The 23,225-nt window shown below is 35.3% G+C and overlaps 1 protein-coding gene across 1 annotated transcript in view; it reads left to right on the top strand.

The window, feature by feature from the left end:
* dnah9l (dynein, axonemal, heavy polypeptide 9 like) overlaps window positions 1-23,225 on the top strand; it is a 242,026-nt gene that overhangs the window by 151,895 nt on the left and 66,906 nt on the right. Inside the window, exons 49-59 of the mRNA XM_052029683.1 lie at window positions 1,062-1,223; window positions 2,580-2,773; window positions 6,377-6,539; window positions 6,624-6,747; window positions 9,297-9,439; window positions 11,324-11,485; window positions 19,050-19,283; window positions 19,705-19,851; window positions 20,388-20,501; window positions 20,595-20,738; window positions 22,823-23,005. Coding sequence (XP_051885643.1) covers window positions 1,062-1,223; window positions 2,580-2,773; window positions 6,377-6,539; window positions 6,624-6,747; window positions 9,297-9,439; window positions 11,324-11,485; window positions 19,050-19,283; window positions 19,705-19,851; window positions 20,388-20,501; window positions 20,595-20,738; window positions 22,823-23,005 — 1,770 coding nt within the window. The remainder of the gene's footprint in view (window positions 1-1,061; window positions 1,224-2,579; window positions 2,774-6,376; window positions 6,540-6,623; window positions 6,748-9,296; window positions 9,440-11,323; window positions 11,486-19,049; window positions 19,284-19,704; window positions 19,852-20,387; window positions 20,502-20,594; window positions 20,739-22,822; window positions 23,006-23,225) is intronic.

Below are 23,225 nucleotides of genomic sequence, written 5' to 3'. Positions count from 1 at the left end.
ACTTCAGTCATAAAAAGGCAGTGGGAAAGGTACTGGAGATTTCTAGCTGGTGCATCTTTTCAACCATGCTGGATATGCCCTATTTCAGTTTCTTATTCTATCTTTTATTTTCTGTCTCTGATTTCTCCTTCAATAATTCATTTTACTTTGTATTTAAATTGGAGGGAAAATAACAAGCCCTGGATTGAAATGACACCTTTCATGACTGCTGACATCCCAATATGATTTACAGCCAATGAAATACTTATTGAAGCAGGAGGGTGTGGGATCAGGGGTAAGCAGAGGCATGGGTGTGAGTAATCAAAATGCAACCATGACCTAATTAGGTATTCATGCTTTCTCATTAACTTAAAGGAGATATGGAGAAGACTGGGAAGAGAACTCCAAAGCTTGTGGCCTTGGAATGCAAGCAGCCAGGATAGGAGATCTCTTGGCTTTAGATAGAGAGGGGTTAAGGTAATGGAAAGATTTGATCAAAAGGATAATTTTAAAATTAAGGCATTGTAGGACTAGGACTAATTGAGATCTAATGGTAAAAAGATTTTGACCAGATTTAAAATACAAGAGCAGAGTTTTAGGCAAGTTCAAGCTGATGGAGAGGGATAGTCAAGAAGGTGGTCAGGAGATGCCCAATGCACAGAATTAGGGCTTCAACAGCAAACGAGATGGGAATAAAATTGAATGATATTATGAAGGTGTTTGGTAATCTTGATGCTGGATTTTTAGGGGTCAGATCCTCATCTCCAAGTCATAACATTTGGAAATGGTCTGGTTCAACTTTGGAAGGTCATTACACAGAATCATCCCTAAAGCTGGACTACATCTGGTCCCTGGATGTATTACTGGCAAGTAAATATTGTGTCCTAAAGTGGTCAATCAAATTCATGAACAGTTCTACTGCAGCAGCATGATATCCAGCATTTTATGATTAAAAATTCTTCTTGTAAAGCAAATATAATATAACGAGCAGCACTATAGACCTAATAAATATACTTTTTTTTTGAGAAAAATAACTGGTGGAATGATTCTGATATTTGCCAAATGTTTGTTCTTGTTTCCAGGGAATTCTTTTTGTTACTCCAGATTGTGTACGGCTGCCTACAGATTTAATTTCTTTATGGCTTCATGAATCATCCAGAGTATATGCTGACAAACTAATGGAAGAAAAAGACGTTGAACTCTTTTACAAAGTCCTTTTTGATACTGCCAAGAGATACTTTGAGGTACTGTCTAATGCCATGGCACCAAATGCTCTTTGTTTCATAATCTATCTCAAGCCCAGAGGCAGCTGCAACTACAATCAACATCAAAGTAGAAACTTGTGTTCCTGACTTCAGAATATTTAATTTAGTAAATGATCGTCTGAAATAAAACAACTAATTTTGAAGTAATGAACCCCTTCACAGGCTGCTCTCTCAATGCACAAGGCTTAACTTGAATGTCCCAGCAACTTGACGAAGAGCTTATTTATCCATGTTACTTGGTCAGCTGCAGAAATGTATTTTTATAGATAAAGAATCTTAAGTGGGTTGGGAAGAGCCAGAAATGTCTCCAAGTGAGTTTGGCCAGATCTTGAATGAATGCAAGTGGATCAAGTTGAATTTAAGATAACTCGAGTTGGGTCAGTGTAATGCATAACATTGGTTGGGATTGTGGAATTCTGCTAATTTATGTATGTTCTGTAAAGCTAACCATCTCTGTGATTGTTGGAGGAGTGGGTTACTCTGATGAATGTGGACAGCAGATAGAGCCAGGAGCATTTGCGGAAGGAATAGGACTACAAAACCAATTCAAAACTTCAAGGGGTTAAAATTGATTTGATTGGTCACTTCTTATTTTATGACAGTATTTAGTCATTTGACTAAAAGTTAACTATCAGCTTAAGCCAATCAAAGTTGGTCTATATTAATGTGATTTCCTTTAAAAGGTGTGAAGTTATAGCCTACACTAGAAAATACTTTAAAATAAATAGATTGATGTATCTCCACTGTATTTTTAATGTTCCTGTCCTTGCACAATAACGTAACCTTCAACTTCCTATGATAATGGTTTGTGTGCTGTACTGTTATTATACTCGGAAATGTGTTATTTTGTACATAATGGTTCAGTATTTAAATGTTATACATATACCTGGGAGTAATCACAACCACGTAACAATGTGGGGTAAAACTCAAGTTCCAGTTCCAATAATACACAGAGCATTGACCGCCAGCAGCACTCAACAGCAACACATTTTCAATACAGTAGTAATGTGGTCAATACCTTTGAAAATTGAAAATATTAACTTTAGATTGTGACTTTGTTATTTAATAAATCCTAATTCTATCTGCTTAGCTTAGGTACTTGTCTTTGGTTAAATACACTTCTGGTTATATTGCTACATCAGTATCTTCAGTTAAAGCTGTTTTTTCAATCTTTTGCTAAAATCAAATGAAAACATTAATCATTTATCTCCTTAAATATTTTGATAATCAATCTAATTTGATTAAAGAACTCCATGTCAGAATATAAAGCTAATGTTTCAAATGTTTGAACATAACCTCATGTTTGTGACAAATTCATTGTTATTTTGGCTTTAGGTCATTGATGAACATATTTTTACCCAAAAGCCATTGATTTACTGCCACTTCGCTCAAGGTGTTGGAGAGCCTCGATATTTGCCTGTAACTGATTTGAAGAAGCTTTATAGAATTCTTTCAGATGCACTGGAACATTACAATGAAGTGCATGCAGTGATGAACCTTGTTCTATTCACTGAGGCCATGCAGCATATGTACGTATTATACAATACGGAGGTTTTTATCATTAGTACAATACTGATAAGTGTAGTTAGATACAAAATATTTTAGGTGACCCAACATAAAAATACATCATGTCCCATGATGCCTATTGAAAAGCTATATTTGCACTTGTACAAGTCTGATAGCGCTTCAATTTCCTTAAATATTCAAAACACTGTGGCACACAGATCGAGATTTGCGCAAAATATGCTACAGTATCTCTACTTCACAAAGGGGTACTTCTAATTTCCAAATAAACTAAGGTGTCAGAATGTTCAAATGAGTTATTGCTATTTAAGATGTCTCATTTGTATCAGCAAGATAATTATAGTGGGAATATCAGGCTGAAAAAACAAAACACAAAATGTGATGCTATAACACCCTTTCCAAAGGGATACACCTGAAGCAGTGACAGAGGATAGTTATTCCTACTTAGTAATCTGCCTTTATTTCATGAGGGAATTTCAAACTCTGCAATCAATACATACAGCCATTATATTGGCAGTTTTTGAGGTCATCTGGCAATTGCATTTTTATGGATAGAAACAACAGATCATTTGACAGGTTAAAATTACTAATCAAATGTGCAATGTGGAAAATCTCTTCCTTTGCATTTCTATTGTAAATTATAAAAAAAACTCTTCTCTGGGTTTGTATTGTAAATTACCCTGTTCTTCCTGTATAGTTCAGCTTTTATTCCAAAACTGAATCTAAATTTTATTTTGGACTAAACCATTTTGAATAGAATGTTATTTTCTGATCAGTTTTGATTTCTAAAAATTAGTAATTGAACATTAGAAATGTGATCCATACTGAAATTCTCTGAATAACATTTTCCACTCATCAGATTGTTGAAAAATAAAGACAAAACAACAATGCATGTTTTGTTGTTGACTGATGAAAAAAAATGGAATAACTGAAATTCAGTGTTTCATTTAAAAAGAAAATATGCTCAGATACTCAATTTGACTAATTGTATTCCTGAATAGTATTTTAAAAAATAACATTAATCCATCAGTTTTATTAGTTAAAGTACTATAATGGAAAATTCTATTATGTTGTTGTGACAAGTATATTTCAGTAGGGAAAATGTTTAAAAATAATCCCAAACATGTATGTGAAATAGGATGCCTAGCATCTGTTTTAGGAATTGGAGAATTTATCCAATGAGGCCAATTTTGGGGGCCCAATTTCTCTCATCCAAATAGCTTCAGAGATGCAACTGATGTGTGCCTAGTTTGGGTGTCATAAAATCATAAAATATCCATTCATCTCCTTGAATGTTATAGTAAGGGCCCATATTATATGTTGGCTTGCCCTAAGTGCAGCAACCAAGTAGCCAGCTTTTTTATGACTAAGTGGTATACATTGAGTTGAACCAGTAGTCATTAAAGGCCCACTACATTCTACCACAGACTTGCCATTTCAACAAAAGTTATCTTTAAGGCCCTCTTGCCTCCATATTAAAATGGCATTTCATTGCTAGCTATCAGTTGTTTCCTCCTCAGATGCACCCTAGGCTTGTGGCCAGTATCCAAATAATAGTGCATCTACCTTCCCTCCTACCTCACCAGCATCAAATTTCATCCAGGACATCAACTGGTCCCATAGTTCATTAGTACTGAACCAAAGGAGCCATCAAAATCTGTTTTTTTTTGTTTCTCAGCAGGTCTCATTCAGAATGTTGTATCCTTTCTACCTGGATGATTTGTGCATCATCCAGTTTCGAGGCCTTAATATCTGCTGGTTATATCTTGTTCAGAGCAGCTGCAATTTTGCACAGAGAATAATGTATTTCATTGGATGTTCAGATGGTAATAGTCAACCATCATTTAATCTCTGAGATGAAAATACGTAAGTGTGGGTGGGTCATTTGAGCTAAATTTCCCACTCTGAGAGATCATGACTGGTAAAAGGAATCAAGTGATATGAGATTAGTGCAGAAAAACAGCCATAATCTTATTGAATGATGGACCAGGCACACGATTCTGGATGGCCTTCTCCTTGTGTTTCTTATGCCCTTAAGTTCTTGTGTAACTCATTTCCTGCATCATTCCCATATCTCTTGATTCCCCTGGTATTAAAATATTTTTGATCTCTTTTGAATATTTTCATCTTGTGCATATGCAGACTTTGGGGCAGAGAACTCCAGATATTCACAATATTTTATGTGAAGAGATTTGTACACAACTGACTTTTATGATGAACTCCTTATTTTGAAATGGTAACTCCCAATTTCTCCACAGCCAGCCAGAGGAGGCCATTCTTCTCACATCTAGCCCATAAGACTCTTAAGAATTGCATAAGGGTCAATTAAATCATCATCTAAGCTCAAGGGAATATGTTGAATGAAAAACAAGTGCTAGAAATCTGAAATAAAAACAGAAAATGTTTGGGATACTCTGCAGTTTGGGCAACATCTGATGAAGGGTCATTGACTTGAAACATTAGCTATTTTTCTTTCCACAGGTATTGCCTGACTTGGTGAGTATCCCCAACATTTTCTGTTTTATTCAAGGGAACACAGGCTTTGTCAACTTTGTCCAACATTCCCACATGTTAACTTTCTGTAACTTGTAAAAGGAAGCCTAGGCACCTCTGTATATCAATATTTCCCAGTAAATGCCATTTTAAAATCATGGACAATGATTTTTACTATAATGGACTAGTAAGTGGAGTCTTGAACATTCACATCATAATAGCTTAAAAATTTGAATTCATTTTTTAAATACCTTTGTATTAATTTATTTTAAAGTGAACACAAGGTTGTCAGACTCCCTCAAAAACTTAATTGATCCATAATGGCCATTGAGGATCAAATCTTGCCACACTTCTCCAATGTGTCCTAAATGTGTTAGACTCCATTTGTCTGTGAAGTAGACGTGTGTTAAAAAATGTATCAAATCATGATTCATAATGGGTTTCTTGGGGCAGGTAATGTGCTGCTTATATTAATGATCCCTAGATTCGTCAAGTTAAATTTAATAAATATTTCCAGGGCATATTTACTTTGAAATTGATATATCTACTTTTGGATTTAATGTTCAACAAACATATCTTCCAACTATATTTGGCACCAAGGCTTTCTTCAAGAGCTCCCAAATCCACGATGTCTCATGCTTAAAATTTATAAGGGCAGCAGGTGCATAGGAATAAAACTGCCTACGTATTCATCTCCAATTTTTGTATCATCTGGACTGGAAGTGTATTGCATAGCCTTCACTGTTGGACCAAAAACCTGGAATTGCTTTGTCAAGCTCACAGACTGCAAGTGTTCAAGAAAATGGTTTATCACCACCTTCTTGAGAAAAGGTGGAGATGTCTCCAAATACTGGCCTTGCCATACCTAAATTGAAAACAACTTTCCCCTAATCATCAGTGCATATTGTTGACACGAGTAGGATCAAAAAAAACTTTATTCACGCCTTTGAGATGAACTAATGGTATTTAATGAAATATACTTTTCCAGAACACCTCTTCTTATGTGAATTTGATTTAAGCTGACTGATGACAGAAGTGCTTTAGATTTTAGTATTTTAGAAGTACTTGCTTCACTGTAAACGCTCTTTGAGATGCCGATTATTTAATTGACACAGATGTCGTATAAGTCGTATTTTGGAGGCTCCACGAGGCAATGCACTTTTAGTTGGTGTTGGAGGGAGTGGCAAACAAAGCCTGTGTCGTTTGGCAGCATTTCTTTGCTCACTAGAGGTGTTTCAGATAACACTGCGCAAGAACTATGGAATTCCTGACCTCAGGGTAAGGTTTCTGATTCTTAAACAAGACAACTACTTTATTGACATGAGCTCCTTACAATTTTTTTTTATCTTAATGATTATTCAGGCTGATATTGCTGCTTTGTATATTAAAGTTGGAGTGAAGAATATTGGCACAGTATTCCTTCACACAGATGCTCAAATACCAGATGAACGATTCCTAGTTCTAATTAATGACATGTTGGCTTCAGGTAATAGATCATTTTAATTCAAATGTAAGTAATTCAGTTTGATACTTTCTGGTAATAGCACCACAAATTTCTGCATAAAGAGTTTGACAGGAATATTCATTCTTGGAACAGTTCAGACATATGATATTTAAAATGAGCAGAGGTCATTGAATTACTGAATAGGCCTCATCAGTGGAGGTGAGGGGTTGGCCATAAAGATTAGTTATACAACATCCATTACCTCACCTTTTGTAAAGCATGCAAACCAAACATAATTTGCTGCAATCAATAAATGCTGAATGCATTTAGGAAAGACCTTTACAATATTTAGCATGGCTAATGTGCAAATCTTATTCAAAGACTTTAGAGAGTTCATTTTGCAAGATTATTTTCTCTGTCAAATTTTGAGTCTGCATAATTGTTAGAATAGATTTCCTAAAAAGAAAAAGTATACCTATTTTTACATTAATACTCTATATATGTACTGAATCATTGAGGTCTTTACCTCTATAAAAGAGTTTTCTTTGTTGCTACCTCATTCTTTAATTCGTATGCGTTGTCACCTCTGTGTGCTTATCTAGCCACAGTTAAATAGAAGATATTAGTTCGCCTTCAATATGAAAATGACTATCACACAACAATACAGTGACATTCTTTGAGTTGAAAGAAAAAGCTGTTACAGTTATCTTCAATATATTAAACTTTTAAATCTATTTCAAATCCACATTTTAAACACATTGTAAAATCTTTAATCATGGCTGAACAATACTGGACCTCCTTCCTCTTCTCCATAGGCATTCCTTTGGTTTCAAGGATGACTTGTTGATGCTATAAAATTACTACCAAGAATTTTTTAAAAAATATACCTGAGGGCTGCCTTCACATTGAGGGCAACTGCTTTCACCTTTCTTCCAGTACTTGGCTCTTCCACCCATTCCTGGATCAGGACAGTGCTAAGTTATGGTTAGGCCACTGTTTTTGTATCACTATTATTGTTTTACCTCACAGTGATTTATAAGAAGCCGTATAACTCCATGCCTGAGCTCTCAACCAACCCCTAGAATGTAGACTGTGTGAAACCTGCTGGATGGTTCATTCATAAAACACTTGAATTTACCACTGCATAAAGTATAATTCCAGTGCAATGTCAAACTGGTTTCTAAAGAGTATTCAGAAGAACAATTGGACCTTGTGAATTTAACCTGGGTGAGAAACTTACTTAAATACTTTGAGAGTATAGATTAGTGCTATTCAACCTTTTTGCTGTATGGGTGGAGCAGGGGCACAGTTATATTTCTCAATGTGCCATGTTGACTGTACCCACTCAAATATCATTAAACTTTATGAAATTAAGAGGATTCCACGTGTGTTGCAATGATAGGACAACATGCAGGCTAATCATGCCAATGCTGAATTCCATGGCGGCGAGACAACTTCGGTGTAAAGATGCATTTGAGCTTCAATGTTTGAGAATTCGTATTTTACATTAATGACAAGATAAAATACCACATAATTTGTCCCACTGTTAATTATCAATAATTGTGGCTGATAGGTCTAGAATTATCAAGGTAAAGGCCCTAATCTAAGCACATGAAGTGAATTCAGCAGAAAACAAATAAAATGTGTAATTATTGGATATACTTTAATTTTAAAAATAAATTTATCATTCTAAATTATTTATATGCAGATGATTATCTCTTATATTAGTGAACACTGCAACGTATTAAACCCTTACTTTCAAAATTTATGGCAAGGAAAGAAGTGAAGAATTGAATTGGATTAAGTCAAGACATTGTCATCACAATAGTGAATACAGCTGAGTCCAAAACAGGGCTGACTGTTAGCATTTCAATTTTGGAACAATTTTGAATGAAAAGATTGTTGTGGAAGGGAAAGCCAAGAAATTATTAATAAGCAAAAACATTAAGCTATCTACTGTCAGCAATGACTCAGGTGGTACCTGTCTACCTCTGAGTCAGAATATTTTGGGCTCAAGCCCCATTCCAGAGATTATTGCTTAAAAATCTAATTGGAGTATTAAGCAGGTATACCATATTTAGAATAAAACATTAAGCTTAATCTCTAACTTCCTGTTAAATGGGCACAAAAATTCCATGATGCTAACTAAGGGCAAAATATTGGGCGAAACAACTACCCAGCTCTTGAAAATAATGTGAAAACACTCTAAAAACAAAATTACAAATAATTTATTAATATTTAAATACAAAACAATATCTAAAACACATGAAATCACTTAATACTTTAAAAAGATGCAGAAAATTAAGCAATTCAAAAAAAAAATTTGTAAGTTACCTATTCATTTTCCCCAGCAACAATTCCTCATTATTCAAATAAAAAGAAGTATTGCTCCTGCGACTCTAAACATCATTCCACACATATGGGAATCCTAAATTTGGTGACATTTGTATGGCAAAATGCTTTGTGAAATCTAGGCTTTTCTTTGACAGCTTCACAGTGTTTACACACATTAGACTTTCAGTAGCTTTGATATTTATGCAAGTGAATGTTGTAGTTAGCTACAAATGTAGATATATAGAACTGTGTTTCAGGGGATATTCCAGATTTGTTCAGTGAAGAAGAAGTGGACAACATTATTTCAACCATAAGGATGGAATTACGAGGTCTCGGATTGTTGGATACCCGAGAGAACTGCTGGCAATTCTTTATCGCCAGGATTCGACAACAATTAAAGGTCAAGTACATTACCCCCAGTCACTTAATGTTCAAGTACATTTTACTTTCTTGTATTCCATCACAAATATTCATATATATTTATAGCCCCAAAATAAGTGGTATTATTTGTAGAAATTTTAGATATTTATATATGTTACAAAAATGACTGTGGTTCAATTATTGTTTTAACAAAACTTTTGTAAAAAGAATATTTAACCAAAGATACTGTACTCTTTCATCTGTATTTCAAAATTCTACTCCTTAAGTTTTAAATAAGGACAAAATGGGAATTTTCCCATTTTGGTTATTAAGAGAACCTTCAGTCTTTTATTTGCAACATTTTAGGAAGATTTTGATCTTTGCCAAAGACTAAGTTGGTATTCTGGTTGCGTAGTGCATAATGGTGAAATTTTTTTGCAATGTAATATTGAAGATGCTAGAAACTATGGATTCAATTTCCTGAACTTCATCAATTGCATATATCAAAACCAAATTTTTTGGGTTGACATCAGTGTCAGAGTATTAAATATTAATTGGTTATACTCATTAAGGCATGTACAAAATCTGCAATACAGGTTGGTACTGACTTTCCAAAATTAACTCCTTCCAAAGTCCTGATTATTAGCATTTCTCAATCAAATTAATGTTAATGTTATTTTTTATTTGCATTTTTCCTATTGAATGCAGATAAGTTTGAGGATGGATGATCTACAGAATGAACTCAAACTATGAATTTGTTTAGTAACAGGTCCATGATCCAACTTGCAAACAAAATATGTTTCAAAATAAATTTGTCATGTACATGTGTAAATGCACGTGTACATGTGCGTTATCACTCTAGTTAAATATATTAATTTATCAACTGCTTTTAGAGTATAGTTTTGAATCAAATATTAGTTTAGAAGATGAAAGGCAATGCATTGTTAAGGAAAATTAAACAGTATGTTTGCCTCAATGCCTTGGATGACCTTAGAAGGGAGGACAATATCTTTGAAAATTCGAAGACCAGATGTTTTCTATTATGTGCCTCTAGTGACAGTTTTATTATCAGAATAGGATTTAATTCAAAGCTACTTAAAGTCCTAAAAATCTTTATTAAACTTCTCGTCAGGCCATTTCCCATTATAAATGGTAGTTGATTCTGCAGGGGGTCTTCTGTTTGTCCACTAACTTTGTTGGAAGAGCTATACATCCCCAGTAAAATAGTGCAAATGATATTTAAGCCATTTTTGGAGGATTTCTATAATCCTTCCCCAAGGTTTGCTGGACAAGCAAGAGAACCTGTGAAGATTTGCCTATGTTTTCTGGAAAGCCTGCTTATCGACCTGCCTTATTAATGTGACTTTTGTAGAGGATACTACTTGGTCTGTTTTCAGTCCTGTATCATTAACATTAACATAGTTGTCAACATTTATCTCCCCTCATTGTATATTTCCTTTAAATGTCTTTACCATGCAAGATAGCACGATAGTTAAATTGCTGGGCTAGGAGCCAGAGTTCTGGACCATTGATCCAGAGGCATGTGTTTGAATCTCTCTGTGGCAGCTGGGGAACTTGAAGTCATTAAATAAATCTGGAATTAAAAAAATAATTTCAGCAATGGTAAACACAAAACTGCTGGATTGGCCTAAAACCCCATCTGGATCACTACTGTTCTTTGGGGAAGGAAACCTGTTCTCTTTAACTGCTCTGCCTACGTATGATTCTAGACTTACCTCCTCAGTTTGGGGTCAACTGGGGATGGACAATAAATCTGGCATTGCTGCCAAGTCCATGTCCCGTAAATAAAATATATATATGTAAAAAAAAAACTTCCAGGGATTGAACTGATGATTGGTGATGTCTGACAGCAGTTTCAAAAACTTGTGTACAATAATTATGACAGTTAGCATGTATTTTTCAGGTTGTACTATGCTTCTCTCCGGTGGGCTTTGCTCTTCGGGCAAGAGCAAGGAAGTTCCCAGCTGTAGTGAACTGCACAGCCATTGACTGGTTTCACCCATGGTCCCAGGCAGTTCTGGAATCTGTTAGCTATAGTTTCATTGAAAAAATTGATGGACTGCAGGTAAATTTAATGCTGCTTGTATGTTATGTTCTGCAGAATGCTGTTTCAAGCTTACCGCAATGAGATTATCTAATTCCCGATTGAGTTAAGATTTTACCTTGTTGAAATATATGGTCCTGATGTGATTGCCAATCTTTGAATTCAAACATCATTCTGAGTTTGTATATCATCAATCAAGGCATTTGGCAAAATATATAAAAATTGAAGAAATTTTATGAACTTTACTTTGTGAAGATGCAAGAGAAAATTTAAGTACACAATGACTGAATTATTTTCAGCAAGCTATATTTCCTAAATATATTTTCCTTTCCATGACTCCAGTGCCAGCTCAATAGTTTGCATTAAATGGGATCTGTTTGCAACTGAAAAATATTCTAAGACAATTCATTTATTTTGGTTGATTGTTTTCTGTAATCACTAAAAGAACTATTTTATTTGAAATACAGTTTTCTGATATTGTTTAAACAAAAAGCAAAAATTGCAGGTACTGAAAATCTGAAATAAAATTTACTGTTAGTTACATTCAGCGGATCAAGTAGCATCTGTGAAAAGAGATTCAAAGTTCAATGACTTCCAATGAAATAACATAGTTAAACTTCTTTTTTCATATGTCTGAATTTATTCCTTAGAATATCACTTTGGTTCAGGTGTTGATTTGTTGTAATTTCCATGATATCTATTAATGTGATTATTTATTCCTAATTTCCATTTTCTTTATAGTATTTTGTCTTGAAAGGATTAAGTCCTTTTGGGGTGCAGTTCCAAAATCTGGGAATCATTTTCTCGTACCTCATCCAAGTGATGTGTGCAGGGCTCAATGTGGTGGGTCAATAGCCTGCAAAAGCACCAAAGCTGAATCTGATTCTTTCTCACCTGATACATGAGGCCATTAAATAGTAATCATAGCTGCAAACAGACCTAATATTTCCTCCCTGCTGAATTCAAATCAGAGTGCCACTATTGTTGCCCTTATTAAATTGAGTAACTCAAAACATAAGAACATAAATAGAACCAGGAGAAGGCCATTCGTATTTGCTTCACTATTCAAGATCATGGTGATCTTTGACCTCGGTACCACTTTTCTTTACTAACCCCACACCCCTTGATTCCCATAATATCCAAAAAAATTGTTTGAGTTGAGTATGCTCAGTAGATGAGCCTCAATCATTTTGGGTAGAGAATACCATCTCCTCTCAGTCCTGAATCGCTGACTCTTATTTTGAGACTGTTACCCCTGGTTACAGATGCTTCAACCAGAGGAAGCATCATTTTCGGTATTTATGCTGTCAATCCCTTTGAGAATCTTGTACGTTTCAATGAGGTCACCTTTCATTCTTATAAAATCTGGAGAGTGTGGTCTTACCAGGGCCTTGTACAATCCTAGTAAAGACATCTTTACTCGTGTACTCAAATCCACTTGCAATAAAGACTAACAAACTCTTTGTCTTCCCAATTGCTTGCTGTTCCTACATGATAACTTCCAGTGATCCATGTGCAAGGGCACCCAAGTCCCTTTGAGCACCAACATCTTGTGGTCTTACCACTTAAAACGTAGTGTGCTGTTCTTTTTTCTTTATCTGAGTAGATCACCTCTCATCTTTCCACATTATTTTCCATCTACCCTGTGATCACTCATTCACTTCATCTGTCTATATCCCCTGAATCTTCTCTGCATCCTCCTCACAACCCACATTCTCACCTAGTTTTGTATCATCACCATCCTTAGATCTTCTGCTTTATTCTGGTTGTTTATAACGGAAAGAGTGGCAGATTTGTCAAATGTGATTCCCCTTTCATAAATCCAAATGGACTCTGCCCAGTCACTTATTTTCTAACTGCCTTGCTTTCACTTCCTTAATAGATTTTAGAAATATCCCTATTACTGATGTCAGACTCACTGCTTTCTCTCTTTCTCCTTTGTTAAATAGTGGGTTTACATTTCCTTTCTTCCAAACTGTGAGAATGTTCTGGAAGTCATGGAATTCTGGAAGAGGACAACAAATGCAGTCACTCTCCCCATAAATCACCTTTTTTCTAAATTTGGGATGTAAATTGATAACCCTTGGGATTTATCATTGTCCATTTTTAACTAGAGCTAATTTCTTTCAGCTCCTCATTCACTCTAGGCCTATTGTCTGTTATTTCCACAAAGATGTTTACAAAATATTTGTTTAGTTTCTCTGCCATTTCCTTATTCCTCAATATAATTTCTCTTGTCTCAGTCTGTAAGGGAACCACTGTATTTTTTTCTAGTCTTTTTCCATTTCTATTGAAGCTTTTACAGTCTGTTTATATATTTCTTGCCAGATTACTCTTGTATTCTGCCTTTCTTTCCTTATCTGTTTCATCTATTTCTTGTTCTTCTGCTAAAATCTGAAATCCTCACACTTGCTTATATTGTTGCCCAATAGAACTGTCTTTTGAGCTAACCTTTCTTATTTACCATGACTGTATCACTTTCACTTTGGGTGTTGATGCCTTAAAGCAGTACATACTTGCTGTAAACTATGTATTAATTTTCTAAATTGTCATTGCTCATTTGCCTAATGTAGTTTATCATTCACCGTAGTCAATTGATACCTCATACTTAATAATTTGCTTTGTTTAGATTTAAGATCCCCATTTCAGATTGAACTAAATTACTTTTAATCTTTATACGGTATAAGGTCTTCTCATATTACAATCACTATTCCCCAAGGCCCCATAACTATAAAATTATTAATTAATTCTTTCCCGTGGCACAATACTGGATCTAAAATAGCCTGTTTGCTCATTGGCTCCTCAATACAATGATCTAGAAAAATATCTTGTATTTATTTCATCAATTTGTCCTCCATACTATTACTGTTAATTTGGTTAATCCAGTCTAGAATTATATTCACAACCACCTCCCACCCGTTTGTTGTAATGCATCCTTACTGTGCTTCTAATTTCCTGATTAATATGATGTGAATAGTTTCATGATCATTAATATGAATTTCCTGATTAACAGTATGTTATCTCCTAGGGGCCTTCAGGCAACTTCCACCAATGGTTTGCAATTTCTTTCCTTCCCTCAAATTGATTCTGTTACTTAATTTTTCTGAACTATGACTCTTTCTCTGTAGTGGCTTTACATCATTCTTTGTTATAAGGGCTTCTTTGCTTACTTTTAGAAGAGATTGGCAAGGGAAGTTTCCTGGAATTTTTTTTTCCACAATCTTGAGCACTTTCCAATCACATTAGCTGGTACCTATTTATTTCTATATGTACCATAGATTTATGCATCTTGTTATGAATGCTGTATGTATTCATAGAGTGATACAGCATGGAAACAGGCCCTTTGGCCCAATTTGTCCATGCTGACTGTGTTGCCCAGCTAGCCAGTCCCATCTGCCTGCTTTTGGCCCATAATCCTCTAAACTTCCTTTTAAATGTAGCTAAAGTGCCCGCCTCAACCACTATTTCTGGCAGCACTTTCTAAATACACACCACCCTTTGCATGAAGAAGTTGCCCCAATATCCCTTTTAAATCTCTCGCCTCCAATCTTAAATCTATACACTTTTTTTTAGCACCCTCTGCCCGAGGAAAAGACTATGTGCTTTGCCTTGTCCATGCCCCTTACGATCTTATAGACCTCTATCAGGTCACTCAATCTCCTACGTTCCAGAGAATAAAGTCCTAGTCTATGCAACCTCTCCTTGCAACTCAGGCCCCCAAGTCCAGGCAACATCCTGGTAAATCTTTTCTGCGTTCCTTTCTAGTTTAATAACATCTTTCCTGTAACAGGATGACCAAAACTGTACACAATACTCCAAGGGCAGCCTCACCAACATAACTTCCCAACTCCTATTCTCATTGCCCTGACAAATGAAGGCCAGCGTGCCAAATGCCACCTTCACCACCTTATCTGCTTGTGATGAGTTTTCAGCAAACTGTGCACTTGCACTCCTCAGTCCCTCTGTTCCATACCCTCAGGGCCCTACCACTCACTGTACAAGTCCTACCCTGGTTTGATCTCCCAAAATGCAACACCTCATATTTATCTGGATCGAAAGCCATTTGTTAATCTTCAGCCCACATACCTAGCTGATCAAGATCCCCCACTAATTTTTCATAACATTCTACGCTGTCTATAACATCACCTATTTTAGTATCATCAACAAACTTACTAACCATGCCTTGTACATTCACATTCAAATCGGTTTTTATAAATTACAAATAACAAAGGTCCCAGCACTGACCCCTGTGGCACAACACTAGGCACAGGCCTCCCGTCCGAGAAAGAACCCTCGATTAGCACCCTCTGCTTCCTACCACTGAGCCAATTATGAATCCAATCCATGATCTCCCCCTGGATCCCATGCGATCTAACTTTCCAGACAAGCCTTCCATGAGTGACCTTGTCAAAGGCTTTGCTAAAGTCCATGTGGGCAACATCCACTGCTCTACCCTCATCTACTCTTCGTTACCTCCTCGAAGAACCCCAAGAGATTTGTCAGATATGACTTCCCGTGCACAAAATGGAGATTCTGCAGATGCAGGAATCTGGAGCGACACACACAAAATGTTGGAGGAACTCTGCGGGTCAGGCAGATCTATTGGAGGGAAATAAACAGTTGATGTTTCAGGTCGAAACGAGTCTGGATGAAGGGTCTTGACCTGAAGCGTTGACTGTTTATTTCCCTCCATAGATGCTGCCTGACCTGCTGAGTTCCTCTAGCATTTTGTGTGTGTTGTTCCCATGCACAAAGCTGTGCTGACTGTCTCGAATCAGACCCTCTCCAAACATTGGTACATCCTCTCCCTCAGAATCCCCTCCAGCAATTTACCCACCACCAATATCAGACTCACTGGCCTGTAATTTCCTGGCTTATTTTTACTACCCTTTTTAAACAATGGTACCACTTTAGTCACTCTCCAGTCCTCTGGAACCTCACCTGTGGCCAGAGATGAAACAAAAATTTCTGCAAGGGCCTCTGCAGTTCCTTCTCTAACTTCCCAGAAGGTCTGCGAATGCATTATGTCAGGCCCTGGGGATTTATCTACCTTAATGCACTTTAAGGCCTCCAATACCTTCTCCCGTTCGGATGAAAAGCCTTCAATATTGTCTTTTTTACCATCTTTTCTGGCTCTGTTTGTAAATAGAGATATACTGCTATTTTTGTCTGATCTGTCCCTTCCTTAAAGACTTCATTACCCATTTTGCTACTCTGCACTATCACCTTGACTTTTCTCTTTAACCTTCTGAAATTCCCCTCACCGTCAGAACCTATATTTTAAAGCCTTATCTACAGTCTTATTTTCTCATTTTGCTATGCATTATTCCCAATTTAATTCAAATAAAACTTGTCCCTATAGAACTGCTCCATCATTCCCCAATACTGGTGCCAGTATGCCATGAGTTAAAACCAATTTCTCCCTCATCAATCTTCTAGCCATATATTGAACTCTCTGTCTATTTGCACATATCTTGGGCAGTAGTCCAGAGATTGTTACCTTTTGTGGCTCTGCATTTTAATTTGGGCCTGGCTGTTCAACTCCAAAATCTCTTTCTTTTGCCATGTTGTTGGTTCCCATATGGACCATGAGAACTGGCGCTTTCTCCTCCCTCTCCAACCCCAATTCAAACTAAAGATGATGAGACCCTTTAAATCTTTGTAAATCATAACCTCACCAGAAAGACTCTTGCTGATTAGAAATATAATCATTTTGTTGATTTAATAATTTTTAAGGGTATTGAAATGTTATTTAAGATTTTTTTCGGTTATAGTAGAATTAACAGGTTAATCTACTTTGTATAATGAACAAGTAATAATAAAATAGTAATTTAATTGGATATTGAGCGTTTGTACCCATAACTAAATATGTAGACCAACCATATCTTTGGCAGTTTTTGCTTCTGTATCAACTAAGTATGACTGCTTCACTTGCATGCAAATAACTGTATGTTTAATAATCTCAGAATCTGCCTTAAAAATGCAACTTTTCCACTCATACAACTTATTGACCTTTTCAGGATGTATGTCTTTCGTCTTAAGTGTATTGTAATAAATCCAAAATCATGGTCTTTATATCAAATGTTTAAACTCATTTGTTCAGTGAAAGTTAATTTTTTTATGTTCTCTTAGGTTAATTGTGCACCATGCAGAGCTTTTCATGCAGCACTCCATTTTATATTTTTTTCCTAAAAAGAACTTAAAAAGCTATATTTCTTGAGTGGTCCATGTTTGTTAACTTTATTTGTATTCAGATAAGGTAATTTAAATTTATGGCTTGTCAAGCTTAAATTGACCCCATATTTTTTAATAAGTCAAGAAGAGTGGCAGTTAATTTATCTAAAATAGGAGCATTCTTTTCCAGAACATATTGGACCGGGAGGCATGTATTAAAGAGTTTTTTAAACACTTATGATACAGTGTGCATTAGTGTGAAAACTGAGTTTAGAATATCCCATTAATGACGCGCTGATCAGTTACCAATGGAAATAAATAATTCATGATGAAGGAAATTACTCTAATTAGCAGGCAGTTCAAGTCCTTTGATAAAACCCAGCTCTAAATCCGTGAAGGGCAGGAAGTGCTGTCATCAGTCAGCCCTGAAAAGATTAGCATCTATTATGAATGAGGTTAGGCAACCTAGTGAAGCCATGTGTGTCCTGGAGACAAACTTAATATGTTAAAAAACGGGACACAGTTAGTCTCACCAACACACCATGACTCCTGCTGAGCTATTGTGCATAGGTACAAGCAAACAGCCACTGTCTGATCATTCTTTTTCCGTCCATCATACTGACAACTGTGAAAATACATTTTCCATGCAAAGTAGGAACAGGGTAAAAAGTATTTGTATAACAGCATGATGCGTCAAAGAGTTTGTTTGATTTTTTTCAAATAAATCTTTGAAATGAAGCTTTATTATCCCACAAGTATAGTGCTGCAAATAATGGCACGCATTTGTAGATACACAGCAAAGTAAAATATATTGCACATATTTTTCCATGAAAGTAGATGAAAGATTCAATGATTTTTACAGTTATCAACAGGAGGTAAATGTTGGGTAGCCAAGGTAATTTTCATGTTTGCTTTATGTGGTGTAGTTAGCTAGTTAAAGCTCCCCAATTTAGGTTTTGCTTCATAAATTCAATGTATGATGAGGTTCTGTACTTCTGCGGTAATTGATAAGTTTGTAATGCATTTGTATGGAAAGTTAGAAACTTGGTATGCCTTTGGATCATAAATTTGCCAAACAGCAAAACCATTCCTGGGCACTCATAATAGTGGATCAGATAAACGTTAAAACATTTTGACTTGTTTTATAGAATCACTTTCAATGTATGGAATAAAGTAATGGCTAATTTTTAAGGAGATTTTTAAATTGAAGTATGTGGGCAATGTTATGTCCACCATATCCACTTAACTGGTTGTATAATGTAAGATTAACTTTTTACCATGAAATTGAAAAAATTTTGTTAATTTAAACCATTGGGGAAAATGCTAATATAAAAATCATCTTGCTTATCTTTTTAAAACTTTAATGTAATCTATTGCATTTTATAGCTTTACATATAATTTTTTTCCCTAGTTGGAAGTGAAATCTTCTATAAGTCAGTTTATTGCCTATGCACATATCAGTGTGAATGCAATTAGTGTGAAATATCAACAGAACGAGAAACACTATAACCACACCACTCCGAAAAGCTTCCTCGAACAAATTCAATTATATCAAAACCTCCTGTGTAAGAAAAGAAAAGAACTAATGCAAAAAAAAGAGCGTCTAGAAAATGGACTCAAAAAATTACAAACCACGGCTTCACAAGTGAGTATTCAAAGTGTAATTACTACAGAATGGAGGGGAAAGATGCACTTTGTATTTACAGAATTAAGCATAGATTAAGTTATTTGAATATAGTGACTTAGGTAATCGAGCCAAAAGTAAATTTTCAATCAAATATCTGTTAATGCTCATCACTGGTAGTTTTCCTCGTGTGTATTTGTCTTAGTTGGGCTTGTGGAGAAAATTTATAACTTTGAATGTACCCACGGAGGACTGAAAATAATTAAAGTGTTTCAACCAAGGCTCAAAGGAATGCTTTACAGTTCCCCAGACACCAACTGCTTTTAACTTTTCTGACCACAAAGATAATGGATTGTGTTATTATATAATAAAATTAAAAACATCATTACATTAGTCTGCTTTTATAATTTAAACAGTGCATGTTTCTACTTTAATTATCTAGGTAGAAGATCTGAAAGCAAAACTAGCTGCTCAAGAAATGGAACTTGACCAGAGGAACAAAGACGCAGAGGCACTGATTATCAAAGTAGGGCAGCAGACTGAGAAGCTAAATCAAGAGAGAACTATTGCAGATGCTGAAGAGCAAAGGGTACATGTATGACTGATGATCTACTGTCCAGAGAAGGCTGCAGGAATATGATTTGACAGAAGTTAACAGTGCTGATTACATATTCAAGATAACTACATGAAACTTCAGAGCATAACTGACTATTTTAAAAATTGTTCCACTTTTTTTTTGTTTCAGAGTACTAGATAGGCAAAAGTGGCATGGATGTGAGAAATGGGAATAAAACTACAAGGTTATACTAATTAGTTTTTATGAATCATGTACAGTCACTTTGGTTAATAATTTCTTATTTGTTATTGTCCTTTCCAGTTCATTTATATTGGAGTAATAGTTTGCAACATAGATGACAGTGATGTAATAGTATCTTTAAATTGAAAACTATAGTACTCAGTTGGCAAACTAGCAACATTAACTTCAGACTTATTAAAGGAAGAGTATCAATGATTACATGATTTAAGAGGCTACAGTAACTTAAGGTTTGCAAAATCATGCTTTGAACAAATAAATGTATGACAACAGCAAATCCTCCCTAACAGCTTCACTGATTGTTGTTGCAGGTAACTGCTATGCGAACAGAAGTGTCAAAGCAGCAGAAGGAATCTGCAGAAGACCTTGCTAAGGCTGAGCCTGCACTTAATGCTGCAAATGCAGCTTTAAACACATTAAACAGGGTATGAAGATTGGGTTACAATATCTGCAAGTGGTGATTCATTACCATGTGCACATTTAATAAAACTATTACCTTTTTTCTTTTTGTATTTCAGTCAAACTTGACAGAATTACGAACCTTTCCAAATCCACCTGCAATCGTTACCAATGTTACTGCAGCAGTGCAGGTGCTTTTAGCTCCAAGTGGAAAAATCCCTAAAGATAGAAGCTGGAAGACTGCTAAAGTATATTTGAGCAAGGTACCATAATATTAAAGTCCATGCCATTAAATCTGTTTCCAGTAAGCAAGGAGGTTTGTAACAGGAGAGCAGTTTAAGCATTTTTAGCACTTGTGTAATTTTTTTCAGCTATGTTGCATTTATAATCAGATTTTCAGAAAGACTTTTATTGCAAATAAAATGCCACCTATGAGATTTCTGCCTGCTGTTTCTTCTCCTCGACAATTTTTCATAGAAATAAAAAGAGGTTGCTTTTATATTCTATGTACAGCAGAGATTTATTGAATTTGCTCATTGCATTTGATATCTAAAAATCACATCACATTTTTATATCTGCAGATGTCTGTACTGGTAACATGAAGAAAATTTATCAAATATCACATGAAAAATCTGGAAATAAAATCATTAACACAAATTATTCTGTACAGTCATAATCACAGATTTTTATAATTGATTTCCTTCACCCCATAGGGATATTAATAACTGTTCCAGCATAAGATGACTAGCATATTGATTTATGTATTCTTGAAGATGAGTTACTAAACTATAATTCCTCAATACAAAATAAATTCTGGACATTTTATGGTTTGGAATTTTATTCTGGCTCTTTATAACAGCCAAGTTCATAAACAGTATGTTCAATTCAAAAATATCCCCAATATTGTCTGAATATTATGTTACCTAACCCTAATTTGCAGAAAATAGCCAGAGACAATACAGTAATTTACTGTGTAGTTTGTCCATTGTTTACTTTGTGCATTGAAATATTCCATTTTATAATTGTATATAAAATTGAATTTCAGGCTTGGCAATCCAGCCCTGAATATGCTTACAATATATGCTGAGTTTTGCTAAAATGTGCAATTTTTGTTTGTAACTAATTTGGAGTTGATCACAAGAATTTCATGCCATCTATATTTCATTTAATGCAATAGTGGTAGGTTTTGACATCACCTACATAATTAGTATGCAAAGTCATTGTCTCACCATCATTCTGTGTCCATTAACATTAGCTTTCCAAGCATTCTAGTCAAATATACATATTTAAGTTTACAAAGGAGAATATTTAAGACCATTTGCAAATCAGCACAGATGCAAGTAAAACCTGCAAGGGTTATTACCAAAATGCTGATATAGTTAACAAATAGCAGCCTTAATGCATTTTCATTTAATCAATTTGATTTACATTTCTATCTAACAATGTAGTTCTGTATGCTTATCCCTGGAGCAAGGTTCTGAAACACATCTGCAATCACTTTTTACTGTAATTACTCATTCCCATCATTAACAATAATTATTTTTGATCCAACCTTATTAGGTAGAGTAAACATCAGTACTACAGCCCTGAAAAAATGAAATACACAGCATGACTTTGTTTCATGTCCCCACAATTAAAAGAAGCCAAAACAAAAACAGACATCATAAAATCAAAGTAGAATTTTCAGTAAGGAAAATTTATTGGTTTTGTTTAGCAAACTGAAGCTACAGTTGTACTGCAGGTATCAGCCTCGACCAGAATCTGAAGGGTTGGATGTACAGTCGAAAACCAAGCCATACTCCATACAGCACTTCACCATAGATTGCACTGAACTCAATGACAAAAGAGTCCTTGCTGTTCAGATTTGATGCACATTCAACAAGTTTCATTCATGAGAAGGCCATTTCTTTTGAAAACTAAAGGTCTGTAGAGCATAATGAGATTTATCAGAATAAAATAACCAAATATAAGTTTATAAGATTCTTGGGAGGAATGTGGACTGGGTAAAATTTGGTCTTGCACCAGAAATAAGTAGAGTATGATTTTACAACTTTTATTTCAATGTGCTCTGGATACAGATATCAGATTTAACTAATTCTGCATTTTTTTTAATGAGCACTTTGCATTTACAGGTGCCAGTACAATGCAGACTTGTTTACTGTGAGCCTAACTGCATGGTGATTAAGAAAGCTGCCAAAGTGAAGGCAGCCTCTGAAGTCCTTCATGCTAAGATATTTTACATTAATATTCACTTATTTCTCTTGTCTTTGTACATGTGTTTGGGGACAAAGGATGGAGTAAGTAGTTAAGATACTTTTGCCTGCATCAGTTTAAATTTTTTTCTCAGGTAGATGAATTTCTACAAGCTATTGTTAACTTTGATAAGGAGCACATCCCAGAAGCCACTATCAAAACTATAAAGGAAGAGTATCTTAAGGATCCTGAATTCAATCCTGAGTTTGTGCGGACAAAGTCATCGGTTGCCGCTGGACTCTGTGCTTGGGTTATAAATATCGTTAAATTCCATGAGGTAAAAATCTTGATAATTATTTATGGTTTTACTTATTTTCAGTTTGCACTAAACTCGTTGTTTTTCAATGTTCTGTTAACTGTGGGGCTTGAAGTGTAAGGAGAAATGGTTATAGGTTCTACAGAAGTATATATAAAAAAATACATTTTATCCAAGTGATCTCCTTCCTCAACTCCTCCCTCCCTCCCCAACTCCTCTCACAAAATAACCACAATATAAG

The sequence above is a fragment of the Pristis pectinata genome, chromosome 1 (assembly GCF_009764475.1).
Source record: "Pristis pectinata isolate sPriPec2 chromosome 1, sPriPec2.1.pri, whole genome shotgun sequence".
Lineage (NCBI taxonomy): Eukaryota > Metazoa > Chordata > Chondrichthyes > Rhinopristiformes > Pristidae > Pristis > Pristis pectinata.
Note: the sequence above shows the minus strand (reverse complement) of the source record. Positions and strands in the feature narration are given on the sequence as shown.